The sequence below is a fragment of the Candida parapsilosis genome, contig 005809, assembly GCF_000182765.1.
Source record: "Candida parapsilosis strain CDC317 annotated contig 005809".
In the NCBI taxonomy this organism is placed as follows: Eukaryota; Fungi; Ascomycota; class Pichiomycetes; order Serinales; family Debaryomycetaceae; genus Lodderomyces; species Lodderomyces parapsilosis.
Genome location: NW_023503281.1, coordinates 170,272 through 192,658, shown reverse-complemented (window position 1 = coordinate 192,658; position 22,387 = coordinate 170,272). Strand labels below are relative to the sequence as shown.

At 38.6% G+C, this 22,387-nt stretch overlaps 9 protein-coding genes across 9 annotated transcripts; all 9 read left to right on the top strand. All coding sequences in view use genetic code 12, as the record gives it.

Moving 5' to 3' along the window:
* Window positions 1-987: 987 nt before the first annotated feature.
* Window positions 988-1,524, top strand: CPAR2_201020 (uncharacterized protein; the record flags this gene model as incomplete). Its single annotated transcript, XM_036808943.1, has 1 exon — window positions 988-1,524. One exon carries the CDS (start codon window positions 988-990, stop codon window positions 1,522-1,524), a length of 537 nt encoding a protein of 178 aa, XP_036665630.1.
* Window positions 1,525-2,207: 683 nt separating this feature from the next.
* CPAR2_201010 (uncharacterized protein) lies at window positions 2,208-2,651 on the top strand (the record flags this gene model as incomplete). The annotated part of the gene is made up of 1 exon (XM_036808942.1): window positions 2,208-2,651. One exon carries the CDS (start codon window positions 2,208-2,210, stop codon window positions 2,649-2,651), a length of 444 nt encoding a protein of 147 aa, XP_036665629.1.
* A 523-nt stretch (window positions 2,652-3,174) lies between these two features.
* Window positions 3,175-4,223, top strand: CPAR2_201000 (uncharacterized protein; the record flags this gene model as incomplete). The annotated part of the gene is made up of 2 exons (XM_036808941.1): window positions 3,175-3,190; window positions 3,244-4,223. 2 exons carry the CDS (start codon window positions 3,175-3,177, stop codon window positions 4,221-4,223), a joined length of 996 nt encoding a protein of 331 aa, XP_036665628.1.
* Window positions 4,224-4,636: 413 nt separating this feature from the next.
* On the top strand, window positions 4,637-6,628 carry CPAR2_200990 (uncharacterized protein; the record flags this gene model as incomplete). The annotated part of the gene is made up of 1 exon (XM_036808940.1): window positions 4,637-6,628. The coding sequence occupies one exon, from the start codon at window positions 4,637-4,639 to the stop codon at window positions 6,626-6,628; it is 1,992 nt and encodes a 663-aa protein (XP_036665627.1).
* A 180-nt stretch (window positions 6,629-6,808) lies between these two features.
* BGL22 (Bgl22p) lies at window positions 6,809-9,578 on the top strand (the record flags this gene model as incomplete). The annotated part of the gene is made up of 2 exons (XM_036808939.1): window positions 6,809-7,016; window positions 7,066-9,578. The coding sequence occupies 2 exons, from the start codon at window positions 6,809-6,811 to the stop codon at window positions 9,576-9,578; spliced, it is 2,721 nt and encodes a 906-aa protein (XP_036665626.1).
* A 3,454-nt stretch (window positions 9,579-13,032) lies between these two features.
* Window positions 13,033-14,829, top strand: CPAR2_200970 (uncharacterized protein; the record flags this gene model as incomplete). Its single annotated transcript, XM_036808938.1, has 1 exon — window positions 13,033-14,829. One exon carries the CDS (start codon window positions 13,033-13,035, stop codon window positions 14,827-14,829), a length of 1,797 nt encoding a protein of 598 aa, XP_036665625.1.
* Window positions 14,830-15,076: 247 nt separating this feature from the next.
* On the top strand, window positions 15,077-16,825 carry CPAR2_200960 (uncharacterized protein; the record flags this gene model as incomplete). Its single annotated transcript, XM_036808937.1, has 1 exon — window positions 15,077-16,825. The coding sequence occupies one exon, from the start codon at window positions 15,077-15,079 to the stop codon at window positions 16,823-16,825; it is 1,749 nt and encodes a 582-aa protein (XP_036665624.1).
* Window positions 16,826-16,940: 115 nt separating this feature from the next.
* On the top strand, window positions 16,941-18,950 carry DPB2 (DNA polymerase epsilon noncatalytic subunit; the record flags this gene model as incomplete). The annotated part of the gene is made up of 1 exon (XM_036808936.1): window positions 16,941-18,950. The coding sequence occupies one exon, from the start codon at window positions 16,941-16,943 to the stop codon at window positions 18,948-18,950; it is 2,010 nt and encodes a 669-aa protein (XP_036665623.1).
* Window positions 18,951-19,032: 82 nt separating this feature from the next.
* Window positions 19,033-20,034, top strand: BET2 (Rab geranylgeranyltransferase; the record flags this gene model as incomplete). The annotated part of the gene is made up of 1 exon (XM_036808935.1): window positions 19,033-20,034. The coding sequence occupies one exon, from the start codon at window positions 19,033-19,035 to the stop codon at window positions 20,032-20,034; it is 1,002 nt and encodes a 333-aa protein (XP_036665622.1).
* Window positions 20,035-22,387: the final 2,353 nt, after the last annotated feature.

Sequence of the window (22,387 nt, the reverse complement as noted above, 5' to 3'; positions counted from 1 at the left end):
TTGAGATATAGAGAAAGGGAGTGGAGTCTCATAGGAGAAGTGATGCTAGAATCAGAAACGTCATACATTTTAAGGCGTTTCATAATCGTGGGGAGGTAGCGCAGAAATTGAGATCACTAACAACCCTTATCCGTGCTTTGCGTTCCGACATCAAATGATGCAAAAACATCGCATCTTCCATACAAATGCTATATAAACCCGAGGTGTCACAACTCTAAAACCTTGGAATTCACGTCAAAGTGTTTTAATTTTGTTTCCCTTTGTAATGTGTTGCAAAATCTGAGATAGGTTATGCAAGTCGGAAGAACTTTTATTTTGAAGTCGTGCCCATAAGGCAAATTAATGACCATATGCAATGCTGGCTCTACATTTTGACGTGAAGATTATCACGCAACTGTGCTTTTTATGGGAAGGGCTACTGACACAGCTCAATTGGCTCCCATTAGATTACCGGATCATTTGAGTCATCATCTCAGTTTTTTCATCCAGCAATCAATACTCAGACGTTGTCCTTCAACTGGGGTAAGTTTCTGAATGAATATCTCTTTGTGTTTGCAATATTAGGAGAAGTCGTGCAACGATAAACAAATCCCTCAACAAAAAACACCACAAAAAGACAACCAGAGAGGACAAGCAGGCAAAGAGAGAAAAAAAAGAAATTCACAAAACTTGCGATTTTGTTGAACATCATTCGTTCATAAACCATTTCTATCTCATATCCATATTATCTTTCTTCTTAATCGCACTCAACCATCCAAATTATATATAGTTCACTGTGAAAGAAGACCCGGTTCTAAATACCAAAACACATTACGCTTACAACTTTTCGACTTCAATTTTACAAATTACTGGTCAAGTCGTCGACAATACATTTTTTATTAATGCACATATAAAGCTTTTGAACTTCTGAGTTATTATTCACATCTACAATACATTAAAATGGCAAGCCAATATACGTATAACAAGTACTATCAACATTCCCCAAGCATGGGAAATTCCCAATTAAGCTCTATTGGAATGGGCGGTAATAATACAACTGCAACAACAAACACTTCAGCCACTAGCACCTCACCATTGAACAACTTATCGTATCTCACCCCACCAGGTTCAGCAAGCAACAGTTTGTCAAGCTCATTATCAAGTACGGGCTCTTCATCGTTGTTTGGCTCACATGTTTCCAATACATCGTCAACATACTCATTCCACAATCCAAGGTTGAGATATTACTTATCCAAATCGTTTGACATTGAAGATGACTTGGAGTTTTGTCCGGAGATTGTGGACCATAGCGCTACTAGTCCCGGAATGAAAAAATTTAATCCCTACACATGCACATCATTTTCACCAAGTCAGGAACTTTCACATCACAACGTGTCCCTGCAGGGTAGTGCAGTTTCTGGCAGTGGTGGTGCTGGTACCAATTCCCCAAGAGCATCGACTCCAAGAATCAAGAAAGCTTTGGAAATTATCAATCCTCAAACTAAAATGAGGGTTGGTTCTCCAGCAACTTCCCAAAATAAGTAAAGAAGTGTAGTTGCAAATGTAACTCGTGGCAAATGCACAGGTGGCCTCCGTTGCACAACTGAATTTGTGATTGGTGGTGCACTTTGCTGGTGAAGAAAACGAGTTATGGGATGGGAGTAGAAGAGTTTGTCTTTTGTTTCAGAAGCAGTACGACAAGCTTTTTGTCACCCCAGTTTATGATGCATGATGTATAATTCCATTTTTATATTTAGAGTAGTTTTATTATCTAGAAATGACAACGATTGATTTGTTTGTTAATTGAATCTTGTGGGCGTTGTGTGTAGAGTAATGAAACTCTAGTCCACTCCACACTCTTTTTAAAAGAATGTTGGCTTTGTCCACATCAGGAAGCAAAAATGGCTTAAGATTGCTCCATCATTTACTAATACAACTGGGGCTTAAATATCATTTGTGGTAGGAGAAAGATCTCTCAGTCTTTATTCCTTTGATTATCTCATTTTGCACCTAAAAATAGAATCTTGGTTGCACATTGCGTATGCGCCTCATTATCAAGAAAAAAAAAGCAAAAAAGAAAAAATGGAATCCGGCTGTGGTTTTTCTTACAACAGTGACTCTTATAATTCAACGGAATATCCCGATCTCGCCTCCTTCGAAAGTCTATATAATAGGTCAGGTTTCTATCAAGACCAAGCTTCCTTAGTTTGTTTTCACCATCACTCAATATGCAATTCATTTCGCTTGTCTACGTTTTACCTTGTTTGTTTGCAACTACAATAGCACAATCGGTGTCATTCAATACTGAGCAACAAGAGGCTTTGTTAACAAAAGTGGCTTCAGACATTCGTTCTTATCCTAGCGAATACGTTGATTTTTTTAAAACGCAGCTGGAAGTTGCCCTCCCACTTGATTTACTTTCGCTTAGAAGGTTTTCCACTTACACAGACGACTCTTACACCACTATTGTTGAGAATTCGGAGTTGATGTCTGATTTGGAGAATGTAGTAACTAGGTTGCCATGGTACAACTCGAGAATTGCTGGAAACGAAGTGCCTAGCGTGACCACAGATGAACTGAGTGAGAATGGATCAAGCAGCAGCAATTTGGGTGTCAAATTAGGAGGAGGTTTATTGGCCGGTTTAGTAGGTGGAGTTTTACTAGCGCTATGAAGAAATGTATATTTTACAAGCAATATATGTAAAAGCTATGGTATCCGTGCTTCTAGGCGACTGATCACACTTCTTGTGAACTCTAAAGGTTCGGAAGTACATATTTACTGGGTTCAACGGCGCATTATTCCCTACCCCCTCCCCTTGCACGATCAAAAATCAGTGAGACGTAGAAAAGCTTTCTTCGACGAAATCTTATGCTAGCCTCGCAGAATTCCAGGCGCGGTTCATGGAAGTATTTGTTACCCCTTAAGATGAACCGAATATTCCAATTCCAGTTTTTGAGCAACGTACACGCCCTGGGGAACAAAAAGCTTTTGTTTTAGCAGTTTGGTAATTTTTAGTCTATAGTTATTAAATTTGTTTTAGCTAGGGAAACATCATTCATTTCCCAGTTGTTATCGTATCATTGGAAGTATTGAAACGAGAATCACTTTGCGACCCTTGCAATAAGCTTATTCACTTTCACAAGCTCTTCTACTGGTTTTCAGACGACACAACTTAAAGAAAGATTCTTTTGCAAATGACTACACCAGAAGGTATGTCTAGATCTATGAACCCTTCCTCGGCACCTTACTAACCCCGTTTTCAGAAAGCACATTTCAAAATGACAGACGTCATTCGAGTACCTCAAGAAACAGATTTGGTTGGGTTAGGCGGTTAATGCAAGGTCAAAATAGAACAAACACTTCGGATCACATTGATTCCCATGCGCAGTTTTCTCACCATCACCAACCAAACCACAGTCGGCAGTCAGGTGGCCATTCAGAAACTCAACGCGGGACCACTAGGAGTAGTGATACAAGTAGGGCAAGACGTAATTCAGAACCTTTGATAAGGGATGATCCGGAAACCAGTTTAACGCGCAGTGGAGATGAGGCAGAGGATTTCAGTACTACACTTCGTTTTGAAGAAAACGACCACATTCACCGTAGCTCCTTCCAAGATAGCTATGGTGATCAAGACCATGATGGAGGTTATAATGATAGCGATCAAAATACCAATAATAGCGAAGACAACATTAGCACCATTCCTTTGAAGTCTATAATTTCAAGGCAGTCAACGAAAAACCCATCAATTTTGAGTACTGATGTCAATAATGACCACCTGTCACTTATTGCCTCAACCGCAGAGACTTCACTTGCACCTAGTGTCCATGCATCAAACAACAACAACTATACCGTAGCTCCACATCATCAACAAAACAACCTTAATACTCCAACTGTTGATGAAGACGGTACAGACACCGGGCCAAGTACGAGTGCTACATCGGTGACTATAAACACAGCAACTTCAGCTGGAGCCAGCCAGACTCCCTCGAATGCGGTACAAGAAGCTGATAACGAGTCAATTGTTACCTTGGCTAGCTCATCAAGAAGAAGAAGGAGAAGAAGTATCGATACCAATTGCAGTACCAACGCAATTCCACCAGCATCAATCATGGAAAGATTGAGTGTGCAGCCCACTGCAGCGAATAGCATGTACGCCAATAGTATTCGAACTGGGAACTTTGATAGAAGCAGTCAGTTATCACATTATGATGATCAAGGTAGCTCAGTGAGGAGTTTTTAATTGAAGGTTTGTGGTTGTCAATGTTTGTTTATTTGTGGCATTGCACTATTTTGTTATTTATTTCAGTATATATTTGTTTCATTGCACTCTTCTGTAAGCCTGTTCCCCGTTTGCTTCTCTTGTGGTACCTGAGTGCTCTAAGTTTTCCTCGTAGTGTGGCTGATCCTAAAACCAATTGCCTAAAAGGGAAATTCGATAAACTTCTGCATGTAAAAAAATGTAAACAAAAAAATACTAATGCGAATCTAATTTTAATTAAATTTAATAAATTGCAATCGAGATAAAATAAACAAAAAAAAATATGGAAGAGCAAAATACTTCCTCATCACCATTGAGAGCCACAGTCTTTTGAGTTGTTGATAGTCCAGTTGAAGAAAGCTGGAGTCCAAAACATCACGATACTTGCTAGAATTATGGGCAGTTTTGGTTACGCAAACTCCATCGAAGGGGACGTTTATATTCAGCGGCTAGCAAGTTATATCAAAAAGAATGAGGAAGCCTTGGCCAATGGATTACTATGCTTCAGTAAAAATAAAACAACAATCAACAAGGTCAAACCCATAAGGTTAACTTTCACTATTCACCACTTGTACTACTTGACAGAACGCATTGACCAGTCTACCATGGGGGTCGATGTTGGTCCATTAAATATCAAATTGGATAACCCCAACCACGAACCCACATTTGTTTCGTTCATGGCAAACAATGCAAGATCATCGCGGCATTTCGATAGTGATGCGCGTTCAATCACATCTATGAATTCAATGAAATCTATAGTCTCAAGTGCATCCATATATTGGAGATCACTTTCATTGAGTAATGATCCCAAGGTGATTAAAAAAGATATTAAATATTTGTATTCTTCTTTCACCAAAATACCATGTTTGATACTCACACCAAAGACCAAAATAAACAGCATCAGCTCGTATGAGGAATATCCATGCGATACATCCGTTCCAATCAAAATGTTTAAGAATTTGCAGGTTTTGGAAATGATAGAATATGAACCTAATGAAATCTTTGGATGGAACTTTTTGAGCGACCAGTTGAGAATATTAATCATACGAAAAAGCAAGATTACTGATATGGCAGAGTTATTGTTTCACTTGGTGATTGATGATGCAAATGGAAGATCTAGTTTCAACACCACAAAGCAAAAATCGATTCAATTAGATCCACCGTTTGATTTGAGGGCATCCATTGACGAGCTGAATACAATGTTCAAATACAAGCGGGATCGTGGTTATACAAATGCATCCAACGGAGCTGGCTCTTTTGGCGATGCTGAGTATGGTCGTTCAGATACCTCACACAAACACAAGTGGTTGGCTTTGAAACAATTGACGATTTCGGAAACGTCTATTGCACATATACCGAGACAAACGTTGAAACCATTGGTGAATTTAGTCAAATTGAACTTGTCCAATAATCTCTTGGAGGAATTGCCGGACGGGTTAGACCAATTAGTTAATATAAAGTACTTGAATTTTGCTGATAACTTTATAACCAGCTTGAAGAGCATACCATCGAATCTTGGAAACTTAGTTACTTTGAATTTCAACAATAATAAATTGACCAACTTGGATGGGTTAGAGAGATTGGCCTCGTTGGAAAAGATCGACTTGCGAAAAAACAAGCTTGGCACTATGAAGAGCTTGAAACCTTTAGTTCAGTTGGCGGGAACAACAAAATTAGACAATGTGTATATATCACACAATCCTTTGCCCAAAAATTATCGAGTTGATTTGTTCAACCTATTCAATGGAATAAGATACAAAAATGCAGTTAAGATCGACGACTCAAGACCAGGGTATTTTGAAAAAGCAATGATGTTGGACCAAGAGAGTTCCGTTAGGAATTTGGCTCAATTTTTGGGCCAAACAAACACTACTCATCAACACCAATGTCAAAACTCGGCGCAATTACCTGAATCCTTGATGTCGACCAAAACTCTTGCCACGACAGAGACCACCGAGACGGATACAACAGCAACCAGCATCGAAAAAACCTCTGGCTTTTCTCCATCTAGTACAGTGTCAAAGCAGGATGAGATAGTCCACACAATTCGGAACCTTCACTTGGACACATCAAATAAGCAGCGTAGTCCACAACAACCAGTTGTTGGACCAGCAAAGGTAAAGAGATACGACTTATCACACACAATTTTATCCACTTCAATATCTCTACTTTCTCAACCCAGCTCACCCTTACACACAAACTCAAACATCACAAACAAGATAGACTCCCCAAATCTGATGAAAATGACACATCTAAACTCATCAACCTCGTCCATACCGTCAGCTCCATCAATGAAGAGATCAAATACATTGGTGGACATTGAAAATCATAATCCTGCACCAAGTATTGTCACACCAGTTCAGGTCACTGCGAGAATGAGCACTTGAGTGGGATTCGTTAGAACATGCATTCGATGTTGCTCGTGTAATCAAAGTGCATATTCCTTGCTCATTATTGTTTTCTAATGTGGCCACTTTCTATTTTGGTTTACTCTCGTTTATACCGAAAACAAAATTTTTGGCAACCAAATTAATAGATACAAGGTATACATCAATCAATACATTTTCATGAAGATAATTAATCTAGTGCCGTTCATTTTACTTCATAGCCTAATCTTTTCATCAGAAGAGGTTTCATTTACCCTTAAATCGGAGTTTTCCAATGCTTCAAACTCACATATATCAAATTTACATAAGAGATCGAGACATGCGGAGCAGCCAATCTTTGTAATTGAAGATTCACAGGACTACTGTTCACAAGTGTTTTACCCAAGTCGTATGTAAAGCTTCAGTACACGTTATGCTCACTCTACTAACTACTATAGCACTTTGCGGAAGAGTAGACAATTGTTGGCAAAATGCATTTGAAAAAGCGAAAAAAGTGGTGGAGAAGATGTCAATTCCAGAAAAAGTGAATCTTACAACGGGCACAGGCTGGGGCTCGGGACCATGTGTTGGCAACACTGGATCGGTACCAAGATTAGGGATTCCTAATTTGTGCTTACAAGATGGTCCCAATGGTGTTAGATTCACTGATTTTGTGACACATTTTCCTTCAGGATTGGCAACTGCTTGTACATTCAACAAAGGATTGTCCTACTTACGAGGAAAAGCGATTGGTCGTGAGCATAGGAAAAAGGGTGTGCATATTGCTTTGGGCCCAGTTATTGGCCCCATGGGATTAAAAGCACAAGGAGGACGAAATTGGGAGAGTTTTGGTGCCGACCCATACTTACAAGGAGTCTTGGGTGCGGCGACTGTTGAAGGTATGCAAGATGAAGGTGTAGTAGCGACTGCTCGCCATTTGATTGGTAACGAGCAAGAACATTTCCGTCAAGTTGGCGAATGGGACGAAAATGGATGGGAGAAACTAGAATGCTCGATCAGTTCAAATATTGGAGATCGTGCCATGCATGAAATTTACTTATGGCCGTTTGCAAATGTGATCAAGGCCGGTGTTGGGAGTGTTATGTGTGCGTATAACAAAGTAAATAACACATATGCTTGTGAGAATAGCTATTTGTTAAATTTTTTGTTGAAGTCAGAATTGGCTTTCCAAGGATTTGTGGTGAGTGATTGGGGAGCGCAACATAGTGGAGTTGGGTCGGCTCTAGCTGGTTTGGATATGACCATGCCCGGTGAAGTGTATGATGATTGGCTAACTGGGAAATCATTTTGGGGTCCATTATTGACACGGGCTGTGTACAATGGAACAGTTAGTCAAGAAAGATTGAATGATATGGTAATCCGCATATTGATGCCATTTTTTGCAATTGATCAGGTCAAGTTACCAACTGATGAGGACATCCCCAACTTTAGTTCATGGACTCGCCATACCTATGGACAACTCTACCCTTATCAGCATTCGGGTCCCATATGTCAAAAGAATTGGCATATTGATTCCAGGTCTGATTTCAGTGAAAATACTGCATTGACTGTTGCTAAGGAGTCGATTGTATTGTTGAAAAATACATATCGACATTTGCCAATTGATAAAAGTGATGGAGTTAGAAGATTATTGATTGCGGGACAAGGTGCTGGACCCGATCCTGAAGGATTTAACTGTAAGGACCAGAGGTGTGTCGGTGGGGTGCTCACCAGTGGGTGGGGGTCTGCCGCTGTTAACAATCCTTATGTTATTACTCCTTACGAGGCAATTGCCAAGAAGGCGAGAGAAAGAGGTATAGTTGTGGACTACACTTCCAATAATTGGGATTTGGAAAATGCTAATGATTTGGCAGACTATGCCGACATGTCAATTGTATTTGTGAATGCTTTTTCGGGGGAAGGTTATATTCACTTTGACGACAATTATGGTGATAGAAAGAATCTTTCATTATGGCACAATGGTGATGAACTCATAAGCAAGATAGCCGATAGATGTCACAAAACAGTAGTTGTTGTCACCTCAACTGGGCCTATCAATATGGAAAAGTGGATTGAGAATGAAAATGTCGTGGCTGTATTGTTTGTTGCACCATTAGGTCAAGTTGTTGGACAAGCCATAGCTGATGTGTTGTTTGGTGATAGCAACCCTAGTGCGAAACTTCCTTTTACAATTGCAAAGAAAAAGCAGCACTATGTTTCAGTCGTTGATGAATTGGGGGAGAACTGGGAACCACAAGACAATTTTGATCGAGACATATATCCAGATTATCGCTTCTTTGATAAACACAATATTAAACCACGTTATGAATTTGGGTTTGGTCTATCATACACCAATTTCAAAGTCACCAATTTGAAGATTACTGAAATAAGTCCGCCTTCCGAGTTTTTGCCGTATCCTCAGGAGTATTTACCAATTCAAAAGATGGTAGAAGATGATGTTTGCGATGCAGAAGATGCTCTTTTCCCGCATGACGAGTTTGAACCATCTCCAGGATTTATTTATCCTTACTTGTATAATGAAAACATAAGGTCTGTTGATGACGATGATACATTTGAATATCCAAAAGGCTTTGATCCTGACCAACATTCGTCGCCACCACTCAATGCTGGTGGCTTGGGTGGCAACCCTGCGCTTTGGGAGATCCTTTATGAAGTAAGTGCAGAGGTGAAGAACACAGGTACAATGAAGGGAGGATACGTGTCACAGTTATACATAGAGTTTCCAAGTACCATTGTGTCATCACCACCAAAAGTGTTACGAGGATTTGAAAAAGTATTCTTGGAGCCTGGTAAAAGTTGCAAAATTTTTTTTAACATTATGCATCGAGATTTGAGTATATGGGATTCGGAGTCACAACAATGGATTATCCAAACAGGTACTTACAAGATATATTTATCATCTAGTAGCCGAAAAGTGGAATTGTGTGGAGAGATTGATATTGGATGCTGATGACGCAGGTGGCAAAATGTCTAGCTAACACGGTAATACAGAGAGAGCTATATACGGTGTGGATTAGTTGTATTGCTCAAGTATATAATTTAATGGCAACTTAGAATAAATTGCGTGCTAACTGTATGGCCGATAACAAAGAATAATTGATACACTGATAGCATAACTAAAGATAAGGCACGACTATGCTTATCTAAATTACGCTACTATGCAGTCTTGGCAATAGATAAAATCTTGATTTGATTCCATTCGTGTACAGTTTAAATTGCAAGAAGTTTCAAACAAGAAATAGGGGTTGCACATACTACCCTGTTGTTTTGACAGTCTTGAACAAACGAAAAGGTGCTACATCTTCCCCTATTTTAAACTTTTGTTCTACTTTTATTCGGTATCTTTCTCTATCGTTCATTGTGATGAATGTGGCTATGAATTACATTTGCAAAAAAAAAAAAAGGGACAGGAATGTGGAACTACTTCACCAGTGGTGACATTATTTTGCATGTGAACAAAAGAACAATAAGGAATCCAAAGGGATGTATTGGGCCCTTTTGGAATGATGCAAATCCTTATTGTATTTTTTTGGAATTTAACCAATGAATTGAATTCTAATTACTTTCGTGGAAGAATATTGTTGCCAATGTTTAAAGTTGGTATAGAATACAAGCATACTGGGGAACAGTAGTCGCTGTTTGTGCTTGAGAGTTGACAGCACTGTTCTCGAGTGTTTCCCGGATTATATGTAGGCCATTGCTCTACGAAGAAACAAATCCCGGGAAAGCCTCAATTTTAAAGGTAGTTGGTGGAGATGAGTTCCCCATAAGATTCTGGATCGAATCGGATTGTGGCTTACTGTAGTCTCATTCCAAAACTTCAAAGCCACGTTTTTTTCTATTTTTATTGTCTGTGTGTATATAGAAGGATAGACTATTGTCAAACCATAACTATCACAAAATTGATTTTAAAATGGAGGAATCCTCACACCTCCACCACGTGCTAAGGATGAAATCATCAAACATTTCCCAGTAAAGGACGACGAGGCTGTTTGATACGGCCATTTCAGTTTCTTGGAGATAACAGAAATGGGAAAGTGATGGTGATATCAATCCAAGTATCTATGATGACAAACTTGTACATGCAGTCATGCAGTTTTGTAATTGAGAAAACTGCAGGCGGACCGTTGTACTTTAATGCATGTTGATAACTACTATAAGCACATAACCATTATCTTAACATCACTTTTCTTTGTTATCAGTTTCACTCTCTTGATTGGTCAAGAAAATAAAATAAAAATGCAAGAGGAACAAACGGTTACTAGGCAAGAAAAACAGGGAAAAACTTATTTCCTTGTTTGTGTAATTGCGCTCATGTGTCGAAAATTGAGCAAATTCCTTAACTAGAAGAAAAGTGTGTATGTGTGTATCCCATATTGTTGCAAACAATATACACACCTCATGAACATCCAATGCAATAGTCAAGTTTTCCAGTGAGCTACATTGTATTAGTACATTGTATTCTATACTTTCTAGAAAAGGAAACAATTCTAGAAATGTTTTCAATTGCATATCAACGTTTTAGCCTTTGGTGCGTAACGGCTTTTACGCAACTATTATTAAACTTTACTTTATCCTAGTTTCAATCTCAATCATACCTTAAGATGACGGGCTTACATTCTTGAAAACAATGTGCGAGAGTGTTTGACACTCTCCAAACGTAATTAGGGCTCTCGCAGCATTCTTTGCTAAACGCCATCTCACTATATCATTGTTTGTTTGTAGAAGGTGTCAAGAAAACTTAAACTCCTTTGATAATTCCATTTGTGTAATGCAAATTTGAAACTTGCAGTATTCTAAAATTATCCTAATTTTTCCGAACCCGATTTTTTGGAATCAATTCCATCGATTGGCTTGGATAAACAATAGGATGTATAGAGTTAAAAGAGAGGACAATAAGAGCTCAAAGTGTAAGAAAACCACATGGTGCAACACTCCTTTAGTAGTCTAAAACAACAATAAATCGATAATAGCAATCAAAATCAACTTCACCATATTTCGGCTTTTGAAATCAAATCTCTCCAATAAGAGGCTCAGGCGGTCTTGTTTTCTAGTGGATGTAGAAATCAAATGGACTTGAAGATCGGGAAATACAACAGGCTATTCTAAACACGTACCTGTCAAGTTCGAACAAAGAGCATCTTTTGAGTGAATGAAATCCCTGACTTGAAACGTTTGTGATTTTCCCTGCTTTTCCCATTGTATTGCTTCAACTAAACAAGCAGACTAAATTTTTCATCCCTTAATTTAATTTGGCCACATGGGGGAGAGTGTCAGATTTTTCTTATCTTGTCAATCTGATACAATTTCCACCTTTTATGCATAAAAAACATCCTGATGTCCTGAAATGGTCCTGTGAAATACAGGTTCGAGTGATTCTGATTCTACTTACTCGGCGATCAAAACTGTGGATCTTTGGAACTTGGCTTAAAACTTTGTCAGTTAGCCCCCTGGAAGATTTTCAAAAGTTAAGCCTTCAAAAACATCCAACACCGTTATAATATCCTATGGTTGTATGAAAATCGCACCATTATTTTTGTGTAAAACTTTTCTGAATTATGGCTGTGGTTTTTAATCCAATGGTGTGGCGGTATATTGTTCACTACACAAAAGCTAGCACACAGCATGCTAAGAAAAAAGACTTTTCAATTACAATTCTTCGGAATCAAAATAGGAGATACACAAAAATGTCGATGACAGCAAGAGCTAAATACTCTTAGCTATTGAGTCAGTTGCGGAAAAGGCGCCTTTTTGTTCAAACGGTCAGACTGCATGAAACGTTATGCATAATCCATGGATTTAGGTTTTTTTTTAATTTTTCTTATCTTGAAGAGGCGATATTGGTACCTACATATCAGCTTTCATGTTTCGATCTCTGTTGAGTATGATTCCTCACCCCGGGAAACACCTTTCTTGATGGATCCGGTCATTTTCGAGCCCCCACCCCCGTGCTCATTTCCTAGGGAAAAGTGCTTTTCTACATTGGGCTTTATCCGCAGTGCATTATGAAATTCAGTTTTGTGCTCACACTGTGGCTAAGATTGCAAAAAAAAAGAACAGAAAAAGAAAAGAAAAAACAAAGAGACCTGAATTATGAATTCTACACCTCTACTACTAAAAACAATAGAAGTTATGAGCTAATTATCCTTGATTATATTTGATTACAGAGTTTATGGTGATGGGGAGTGTTCTATTGTAGTCAATGCATTCCCCCCCTTTGAGGATAGGTTTTCTTTGTTCTTTTTTCAAAGATTGGTTCCGGTATTTTCCCTCTAGCAGTTTTCATCCCTTGACACTTTGGACTGGATTTTTTTGCAATATAAGTAGGCCACTAATTGCCCATGGGGTAGCGAGGTGTGCTCAAGGTCCTGAACTGAAAATAGTGTCTCAGAAAGCAAGCCAATATGAGTCAAGACAGAACCAATAGCACATCGTCAACAGAAACATCATACTCACATGACAAACACATCAAATTTGATGAAACCCAAGGAATAAAATATTCTGAAAAAACGGTTCCCACAACTCCCTCAGAAAGTATACATACTGTTGTTGGTAACCAAGCAGTTGAAGCTAACGCCTTAGCTGACAAATTAGGGGACGCTCATTTTAACCAGTTGCCAACTTCGCAAATCATCACTATTCTACTAACATTGTCTTTGGCCAACTTTGTTAGTTTTGCTGATCAAACCGGTATCACTGTTGGCCTTTCCGAAATTGGTAAAGATTTGAATGCTCAACAACTGATCAATTGGGCTGGATCTGCTTCCTTGTTGGCAAATACTGTTTGCCAAGTTTTGTTTGGCCGATTGTCTGATATTTTTGGTAGAAAGAATGTCATTATGACTTGTCTCATGATCTTGTGTATTGGAGACATTGCTTGTTCAGTTGCTCGTAATGGTGTTGAATTCTTTGTCTTTAGAGCATTAGCAGGAATTGGTAATGGTGGGGTGTCAAGTTTGTGTATGGTCATCTTAAGTGACATTGTTTCATTGAAAGACAGAGGTAAATATCAAGGTATTTTGGGTTCAAGTGTTGGGATTGGTAATGCTGTAGGTCCCTTTATCATGGCCGGGTTTATTAAACAATCGAGTTGGAGAAGTTATTACTATTTTCTTGCTCCACTTGCCTTTTGCGTTAACATCGTATTGTTCTTTTCATTGAAGAACAACAAGAAGCTTAATGATGTTATTTCGAGAAAGGAGAAGTTCAAGAGCATAGACTATTTGGGGATCATCAGTGCCACTATTGGTTTGACGTTGATCTTGGTTCCCTTGAATGGTGGTGGTGTCACTTATGCTTGGGATAGTACTCTTGTCATTGTCATGTTCACTATTGGAGGTGTGTTTATGATTTTGTTCTTGGGCATTGAAGGTAAAGTAGCTAAGCTTCCCATGATTCCATTGAGATTGTTCAAAAACTTGTCGTTGTGTTTGATATACTTGGCAACTTTCTGCTTTGGTGCAACATACTACAGCTTCACTTACTACTTGCCCTACTATTTTCAAATTGTTAAAGGCAAAGATGAAATTCAAACCTCAGTGTTTGTGTTACCCTTAGTGTTGTGTCAAGCTGCATTCTCGGTGGTTGCTGGTCAACTAATCACATTCACTGGTCATTACTTTTATGTTGTTGTGGCCGGCTATATTCTTTGGTGCTTAGCCTGTTGTCTTTTGGTTCTTTGGAATGCTAGCTTACCAGATGGAATCAACATCTTAATATTATTGATTATGGGCACCGGTGTTGGTTTTTCATTCCAACCTTCAATGGTGGCAGCACAAGCTAATTGTAAAAAAGCAGAAAGAGCAGTTGCCATCTCCACTAGGAATGTTTTGAGGTCCTTGGGTGGATGTGTTGGTATTGCTGTTGGTTCAACTATCGTTAGCAACTCCGTACTCAGTTCATTAAACAATCTTGGCTCATCAACATCCTTAACTCAACTGACAATTGATTATGTCAAGGGGCATATATATAACAAGGTGAATGTTGACAGCTTAACAGCAGCTGAGACCAAAGAAATTAGGGATATATACACCAATGCTTTGAGAAATTATTTTTACTTGTTGATTCCACTTATGGCTATTTGTGTCATCACCACCTGTTTTGTCAAGGACAATGGGTTGTGTAGTCTTGATGAGAGACCGCCACTTAAAAAGAAGGAAGATTTGGAATCGTCTGCTAGTTCAATGACATTGAGGAACTAGACTGGTCACTGCCGCGTATTTAAGATTGATTTTATAGGAGAAATATACACTGATAGAAAGATATGTAAAATAAACTGTATTTTTGGTAACACTTTTACTTGCTGTTTTTACCACGGTAGAGTGTCGCAAACTCACCAGTGTCTTGGATTTAGACACGCGCCTGGAACAAAAACGACAACAAAAGAAAAGTTTAAAAATGAAAACAAAACAAAGCGCCTAAGAGCTTCTCATAGGTGGGTCACTCAACATGTCAGAATTGTTGGACAAATATAGGTCTTCAAGAAGAGTCAATGAGGGTCGAACGAGTCCGCCACTCAGGAGCTCTTTGTACCCCCGGTTATCACCACTAAATCGAGATAAATACACTACAGATTGGTATGCAAATATTTCCTCCTCGACAACAGGTTTAAGAGATAAATTAGTCGATGAAAAAATGCAACACAAGCCTTCATCTAAATATGAATTTTATTCTGATTCAATAAACAATAATGCAAGCTCCCTTTCTGATAGGCTTAGGTCGGATTCATTTCCAATAGCGAGAGTAGGGACCGATGATCGTAAAGATGCAGTAAGTGAGTCTAGACGTCATGGAAAAAATCACGAATTGGAAAGGTTGAGGAAGAATTTGGAAGCTAAATATGGTTTGCATTCTACAAAAGAGGAAACCGAAAGGTCTTCAAGATTAACTGGGTCATCAAGAATAATCGGGTCGCCAATCAAATCATTTAATCACTCCCAAGGAAGACCAAGAAGTGAATTTGGTAGAAAATATGCCGACTTACCACCATCGAAAGACAAATATAGAGTTACAAAACCGAGCACGGTATCCCCACAAGGTAGTGGGTTTTTGTCAAGAATTGTCAATTATTTTACTTCAAATGACCACAACGAGTACGACGATGCTAAAGACTCATCAAACTCCGATTTAGACAGACTGCGAGTTAAAAAAGTAAGTTTCCATGATGACGTTGGGCGCGGAGACATTGACGAAGTCGATGAGGTGGTCTCGCGCGCAAGAGAGAGAGAACGATTATTGGCATTGGAAAACTATCGATCCTTAGAACAAGAACATAAGAGAGTCTTGTTGTTACTCGAGGACATAGAATTGGAAAAAGACAAACTCAAATCTGAGTTGAACAGAGTGCATGACACTTACGCCGCAAAGTTGGATGAGATTGAGAATGACTTGTTTAATAAAACTGTCGAAGCTGATAAGTTGCGAATCGACAGTGAACGCAAATACAATGACGAATTCAATCAGTTAAAATCTGCCCATGAAGTTGAAGTTTCCAGACTACGGAACACTCATGAAAAAGAATTAACACAATTAAAAACAATACACCAAGAGGAGGTGGCTGAGCTCAAAAATGACAACTCCAAACTCCAGAAAAAGATTAGAGAATTGGATGAGAAGGCATTTGATACTGGATTTGAGCTAAAGCAAGTCAAGCGTGAGCTTGATATACAAATTCGCAAAAATCATGAAATGCAGGTGGAAATGTCATTAAGAGACAGATTTCGTGCCGCTAAGCTCGCCTCGGAGGAAGTCAATGAATATTTCATCAGATCGTCTCGTATTGAGCAAAAAATTGACCTGTTGCAAAAAGAAGGAAAAAATCCCCCATCAAAAGCAAAACAGTTTAAAAAGACTGAGTCTAATATTGAAGAAAATTTAAAGACGTTGGAGAGAATGACCAGAACATTCCAATTTGAAGAACTTGACGACTGTGAAAAGTACTACGATGTAGCACATAAATTCTTAAATGATTCTGCAGCCAGATCTGAAGAAATTATACAACAATTGGAAACCAGCGATCTGCTAGACCCATCTCGCGTTCTACTGGAGTACATGACATTGAAAAGGCTAAACGAATTGAGTTATAAATTGTGTTCGGTGAAAGAACTCATAAATGATTGCAAGGTGTTGCGAGAGTTCAAAGACAGCGATGCCGATGTTAATGACATTTATTTAAGAGTTAAACTGGAGATTTTCTAGATTAGTGAGTATGAGGAGTAATTGTAACAATATTGAATGGTAGCGAAAATCAAAAATATTTACTTCTTTGTAGACGCGTCTTTTCCCTTTAAAGCAAAACCGAAAGCACCATAAAATGATAGATTTGACCACTGCTAAAACCAAGACTGCTTTACCAATCAAGCTACTGCCATCCAATCTCAGGCCCCTTGTATTTCGAACTTTGACCAAAAAACACGGGTTGAATGTGAACACAGAAGCATTGTCAATTTTAACCGATACCATCAGTCTAAAGTTTGGCTTCGATTGGAAAAGTCCACAGTCGCAACAATTCTTGGAAGAGATAGCCAAATTTTGGAAGCTCGAGGATAGGGGAATTTTTATCGATAGTAATGGATTAAAGGTAGTTTTGAAGGAAATTCAAAAGAAGGATGAAATTGTTCAAATGCAAAAAGCAGGGCGAACAAATACCTTGGTAGATGAAGCAGTTGAAGAGGATGTTCAGTTGCAATGGGAGGACTATTTCCAGTTTGTATCACCAATGAATCAACCACGCAGTGTTTTTGACAAGAGTCGAAAGCATTTCGATGTATATTTGACAAAGGAGCGATTACCTCTTTTGTCCAGGCTTACACTCAATACCAAGTCACTTGTTGAATCGCAAAACAACCACTATTATCTAATCATGGACCGGTTGTCGAGAAACGAAAACTTTCAAAAGGCATCGATGACAAGTATATCCAATTTGAATTCATTAACCATTGATGGAATCGGCAAAAACAATGAAATTACATTAATCAAAAACATGCTTGGTCGCGATGGGCAAAAGTTTCTCTTGTTTGGGCTATTGTCAAAGAACTCGACTGATGAGTACATTTTGGAGGACGCTACTGGTTACATCGAGTTGAACTTGAACCAAGCTGTGAAAAATCAAGGTTCATTCTATTGTCTTGGAATGTTTGTGTTGGTAGAAGGAATCTATTCTGCATCAGGAGGTCATTTGAATCAAAAGCAAGATTACATTGGTGGTTGCTTTTATGTAAGCAACATCGCGCAGCCTCCCGCCGAAAGAAGAGACAAGAGCTTAGATGTATACGGACATGTTGATTTTTTGGGTATACATAAACATATGGTCCCCGCTGGTGACAAAGCAATAAAGGTTCCCAAAGCATTTAGAAAAAAAATGGTGCAATTGGAGAAATCACTTCAAAGTCACAGAATCATCATGATGGGCTCCGATCTTTACCTTGATTCGAACAAGACTCTACAAGCCATGCAAAAGTTTTTCCATCGGTTAGAAAACTCGATTATTGAAGCATTGGATTCGGAAGAGACACAAAGCTACATCCCCTTGGCGTTGGTGTTTACTGGGTCCTTCACTTCACGTCCGCTAACATCAACAAATTCCACTTCAGATGCCAACTTGTCAAACTCTGAATTGTACAAGGGCAACTTTGATCAGTTTGCAAAGATATTGAGCGAACACCCCAATATTGTACAGCGGTGCAAGGTTGTGCTCATTCCTGGTGACAATGACCCTTGGCAATCTACATACTCGCTTGGATCATCTTGCTTAAACGCTTTTCCTCAACCTTCAATTCCCAAGGTGTTTGTGAATCGGTTGGAAAAGTTGTTGCCACGAGGAAATTTGATTTTAGCTTGGAACCCCACACGCTTGAGTTATCTATCGCAGGAATTGGTCATTATCAAAGACAAGTTGATGAGTAAGTTTAAAAGAAACGGTTTGATGTTTCCATTGGAGATTGAACAAGAGAAGGAAAATGTTGAAGAATTAAACAATGTGGAGAGAATTGAAAAGTTAATTCAAAATAAAGATGAAAGAATACCAAACAAGACCAAGCAAGCAAGGATGTTGGTGAAAACACTACTTGATCAAGGAACGTTGCAGCCTTTTAAAAAGGACTTGAAAGTTATCAATACTCAATTCGAGCATTGTTTAAGAGTGGAACCCTTACCAAATGCCATTGTGTTAAATGACAGTAGTTTTGATAACTTTGAGGTGGTATACCAAGGATGCAAAGTGGTTAATTTAACCCTGGCTATAAATGAAGGAAGTAGAAAGTTGAATTATGTGGAGTATTGGCCAGCGTCAAAGAAGTTTGACTTTAAAGATTTATATTTTTAGGTAGCGTATAGGTGAGTACACGGAATCATTTTTTGTTTACAACTACAAAGTGTTAGCTATACACGTCTGCCCTCACTATACCATGTCATCGATCCCCAATCAAACTCTATATAAAGACAAGCACATAAAATTCATAATAGACCAAGAGTCAAATCGCTCGTATGAGTACTGGCTCAGTGAACATCTACGTATGAATGGTTTGTACTGGGGTGTAACAGCACTTATAACAATGAAAAGTCTCAACGACACAACTCTTCCACAACAAGAAGTGATCAAATACGTAATGAGTTGTTGGGATGACAGGTTTGGCGCATTTGGTTCCTTTCCCAAACATGATGCTCATATACTATCTACCTTGTCTGCGCTTCAAATTTTGAAAATTTATGATTCAAGTCTATTCCCGTTGAGTGACGATCTGAAGAAAAAGCTTGTTAAATTCATCAAAGGGTTGCAATTACCCAACGGTAGCTTCCAAGGTGATCGGTTTGGTGAAGTTGATACACGGTTTACTTACACTGCAATATCTGCATTGTCATTGCTAGATGAGTTAACAACAGATGTAGTTAACCCTGCAGTTGATTTTATAATGAAATGTTTGAATTTTGACGGTGGATTTGGTTTGGTGCCTGGCTCAGAATCCCATGCTGCACAAGCATTTGTATGCGTTGGTGCACTTGCAATAATGGATAAATTGGATGTTTTGGCCAGAGGATTAGATGAAAAGATTGCAAGATGGTTGAGTGAACGACAAGTTTTACCTTCAGGTGGGTTCAATGGCCGTCCTGAAAAGTTGCCTGATGTATGCTACAGTTGGTGGGTTTTATCAACATTATCCATCCTAGGGAAATCTCATTGGGTGAATTTGGAAAAGTTACAAAGGTTTATACTAAGCTGTCAGGATCCCATTGAAGGAGGTATTAGTGATCGTCCTGATAATCAAACTGACATATATCACACCTGTTTTGGAATTGCTGGTTTGAGCTTGATTGATTACACCAAGTTTGATCTTGATGAGATTGATCCTGTTTATTGCATGCCTAAAAGAATAACAAGAAACTTTCAGAAGTGGAAGCAAGGCGACTAGGCTTAGCTGAATTATAAATGCTGCTGAAGAGCTGTTTTAAGCAGGTTATAACTCGGGTGCTAATTAATACTTCTGGAGTTATGCAAGAGAAATACCACACCACAAAATAGTTCTGTATACTTGTTTCATGATGTGTTGGTCTCTACTTTAGTCCGGAGTATAGGATCAGTCATAATTGAGCATTCTTTTCAAGTGTTTTCCTTTATAGTTGTAGCATCTCTTTTTGTTCTATACCATTCCAGCAGAACGGCCTTACTCTTAGTCTCTACTGGATAGCCTAGATGCAAGACTAAATTCAATTCAAGCGACAAAGTTTTCTTAGCATATGTTTACCTAAAAGCGTAGAAGATCAATTTAAAGCAAAAGGCGTTACTGACGCCATATACATGTCACATTATATTCAATCGATCGAGATTTCGTGAGACGTTTTGCCGGAAAGTTTAGCAAGATTCACGGGATGTTATTGATGTTGCATATTATGCTACTACAATAATGTCATCAGCAATTCTCAGCGTTAAAGTTGGCATGCCCACATTATATATCTGACAATGTTTTCACCAAATTAGCTCATGAAGTTTTGCATATCTTTGATGAAGTGTGTTGCACAAAAATGCTAATTCACCTCTGGCCACAACAGTGCTTGACAACAAGCGGTGGTTGTCAGGTAAAGTTTCTTCTATGCACAGCATACAATCAGAGTTGAGAACCTCAACTTTTTTCTTTGCAGTTTGTGAAAATTCTTTCCGAACAGGGTTTTGACCATTAGTGCTGGCAAGTAACTCTCTGTTGATATTGCTCAATCAATATTGATTGTTCGATTGTTTGCTCTTACAAAGTTGCATCGCATCGACACGTCTTTAGCACATTTTTAATATGCAAGGTCTAAATATCTATTACTAAAATAAGGGTTTACAGATCATGGGTCCATTTCCCTAAGTTTTTAATCCCTTTCTTGTCTCTAAGTTTTAGTTTTTGCATGAAATTGCGCCACTTCGCATCGACTAATACCTTCATTGGCGATTATTTGCGTTTACGTTGGATGCAAGTCAGCATGGCCACAATTGTAGGTTTTAGATCTCCATTAGTAACATGGAATGTGAACTGTTTCAGATTTTTCTTTTTTTACGTTGTTAGGGCTCGTCTAACTCCAATCATTCCGCTCTTCTGATGCACATTTTGCACTTTTCGATATTGTACTGTGTAAATATTTGTAGCTTCAAGATACGGATCTAATTTTGGCGCTCTCTTAATTGCTGCCGGCCCAGCATTTTAATAAAATATGAGAAAAAATGCAAAGAATACGGACAAAACTTTTGTTTCCCAAATTGTCTCAAGATAACTTGCGTTTACAACAAGAATGAAGTAGAAACGATTTACAATCGTTCTCATCATCAATCTCTTTTTCATCTATAAACGACAAGGTGACAACGTGCATTTAGGCTGGAAAATATATTTCCTTATTGTTTTTTAAAGCTAGCTTTGTTTGTGTATCTTTTAGAAGTGTGAAAAAAAGGTAATTGTTGTTCACTATTTTTGTATATACATTCGTAATTTGGTTATGACATTCTCTGGTGAAACCAGTGCACAAAACACAATTGCAAAAATTCTCGCATGAATATTGTGCGTTTTGTGTATGATGCAGGCGAATTATACATCACCACAATGAAATTCATCGCCCACATTGTGTAACACAAAAAAAAGACAGTGATCACTGGGTAGAGTCCTTGAGCCAGCAAATCGAAGTCAATCTGCTTTACATTGATGGAAGTGGAAACCGTCGCTTATTAATTGATCAAACCGCTTGCACCGCGTAGTAAAAGAAATTTTCCTGAGTCTATACTTACATATAATGCAGGGCAAATTTCAATTCCCTATTAAAGGAAAAAGAAGAAAGCAATGCAAATTCCACCTCTGAAACAAGCCCCAATTGTGATTGTGCAAAACCTATACTTTTTGGATCCTGTAACCAGCGCTTGGTGTTTGTCAACCCAACCTAAACGGTAGAAGTTACAAAGGTAATAAAGTGTCCAGAAATGAGCCCATTGTAATGCCAGCAACTTTTTTTTTGAAACTTGACACTAATTAATTCGAATGACCCGCCAAGTATATTGTTAGACTGTACATGACAACTATAATTGATGCCTGAATTTAATCACAAATTGAGATTCATTCACTCGCCTTGAAGACCCTAATTTTAGATGGTTCCTTATTCGTGTTTGAGGACGTGTTATGCATGTGCAACCTTGCTCTAAAATCATGTGAGTCCTCGCGAATAATAAACGTTCTTCAATAAAGAAACGGAAAATTGTATAGAACCATGCATGCCCCTACATATGAACAACAAGGGTCTGGA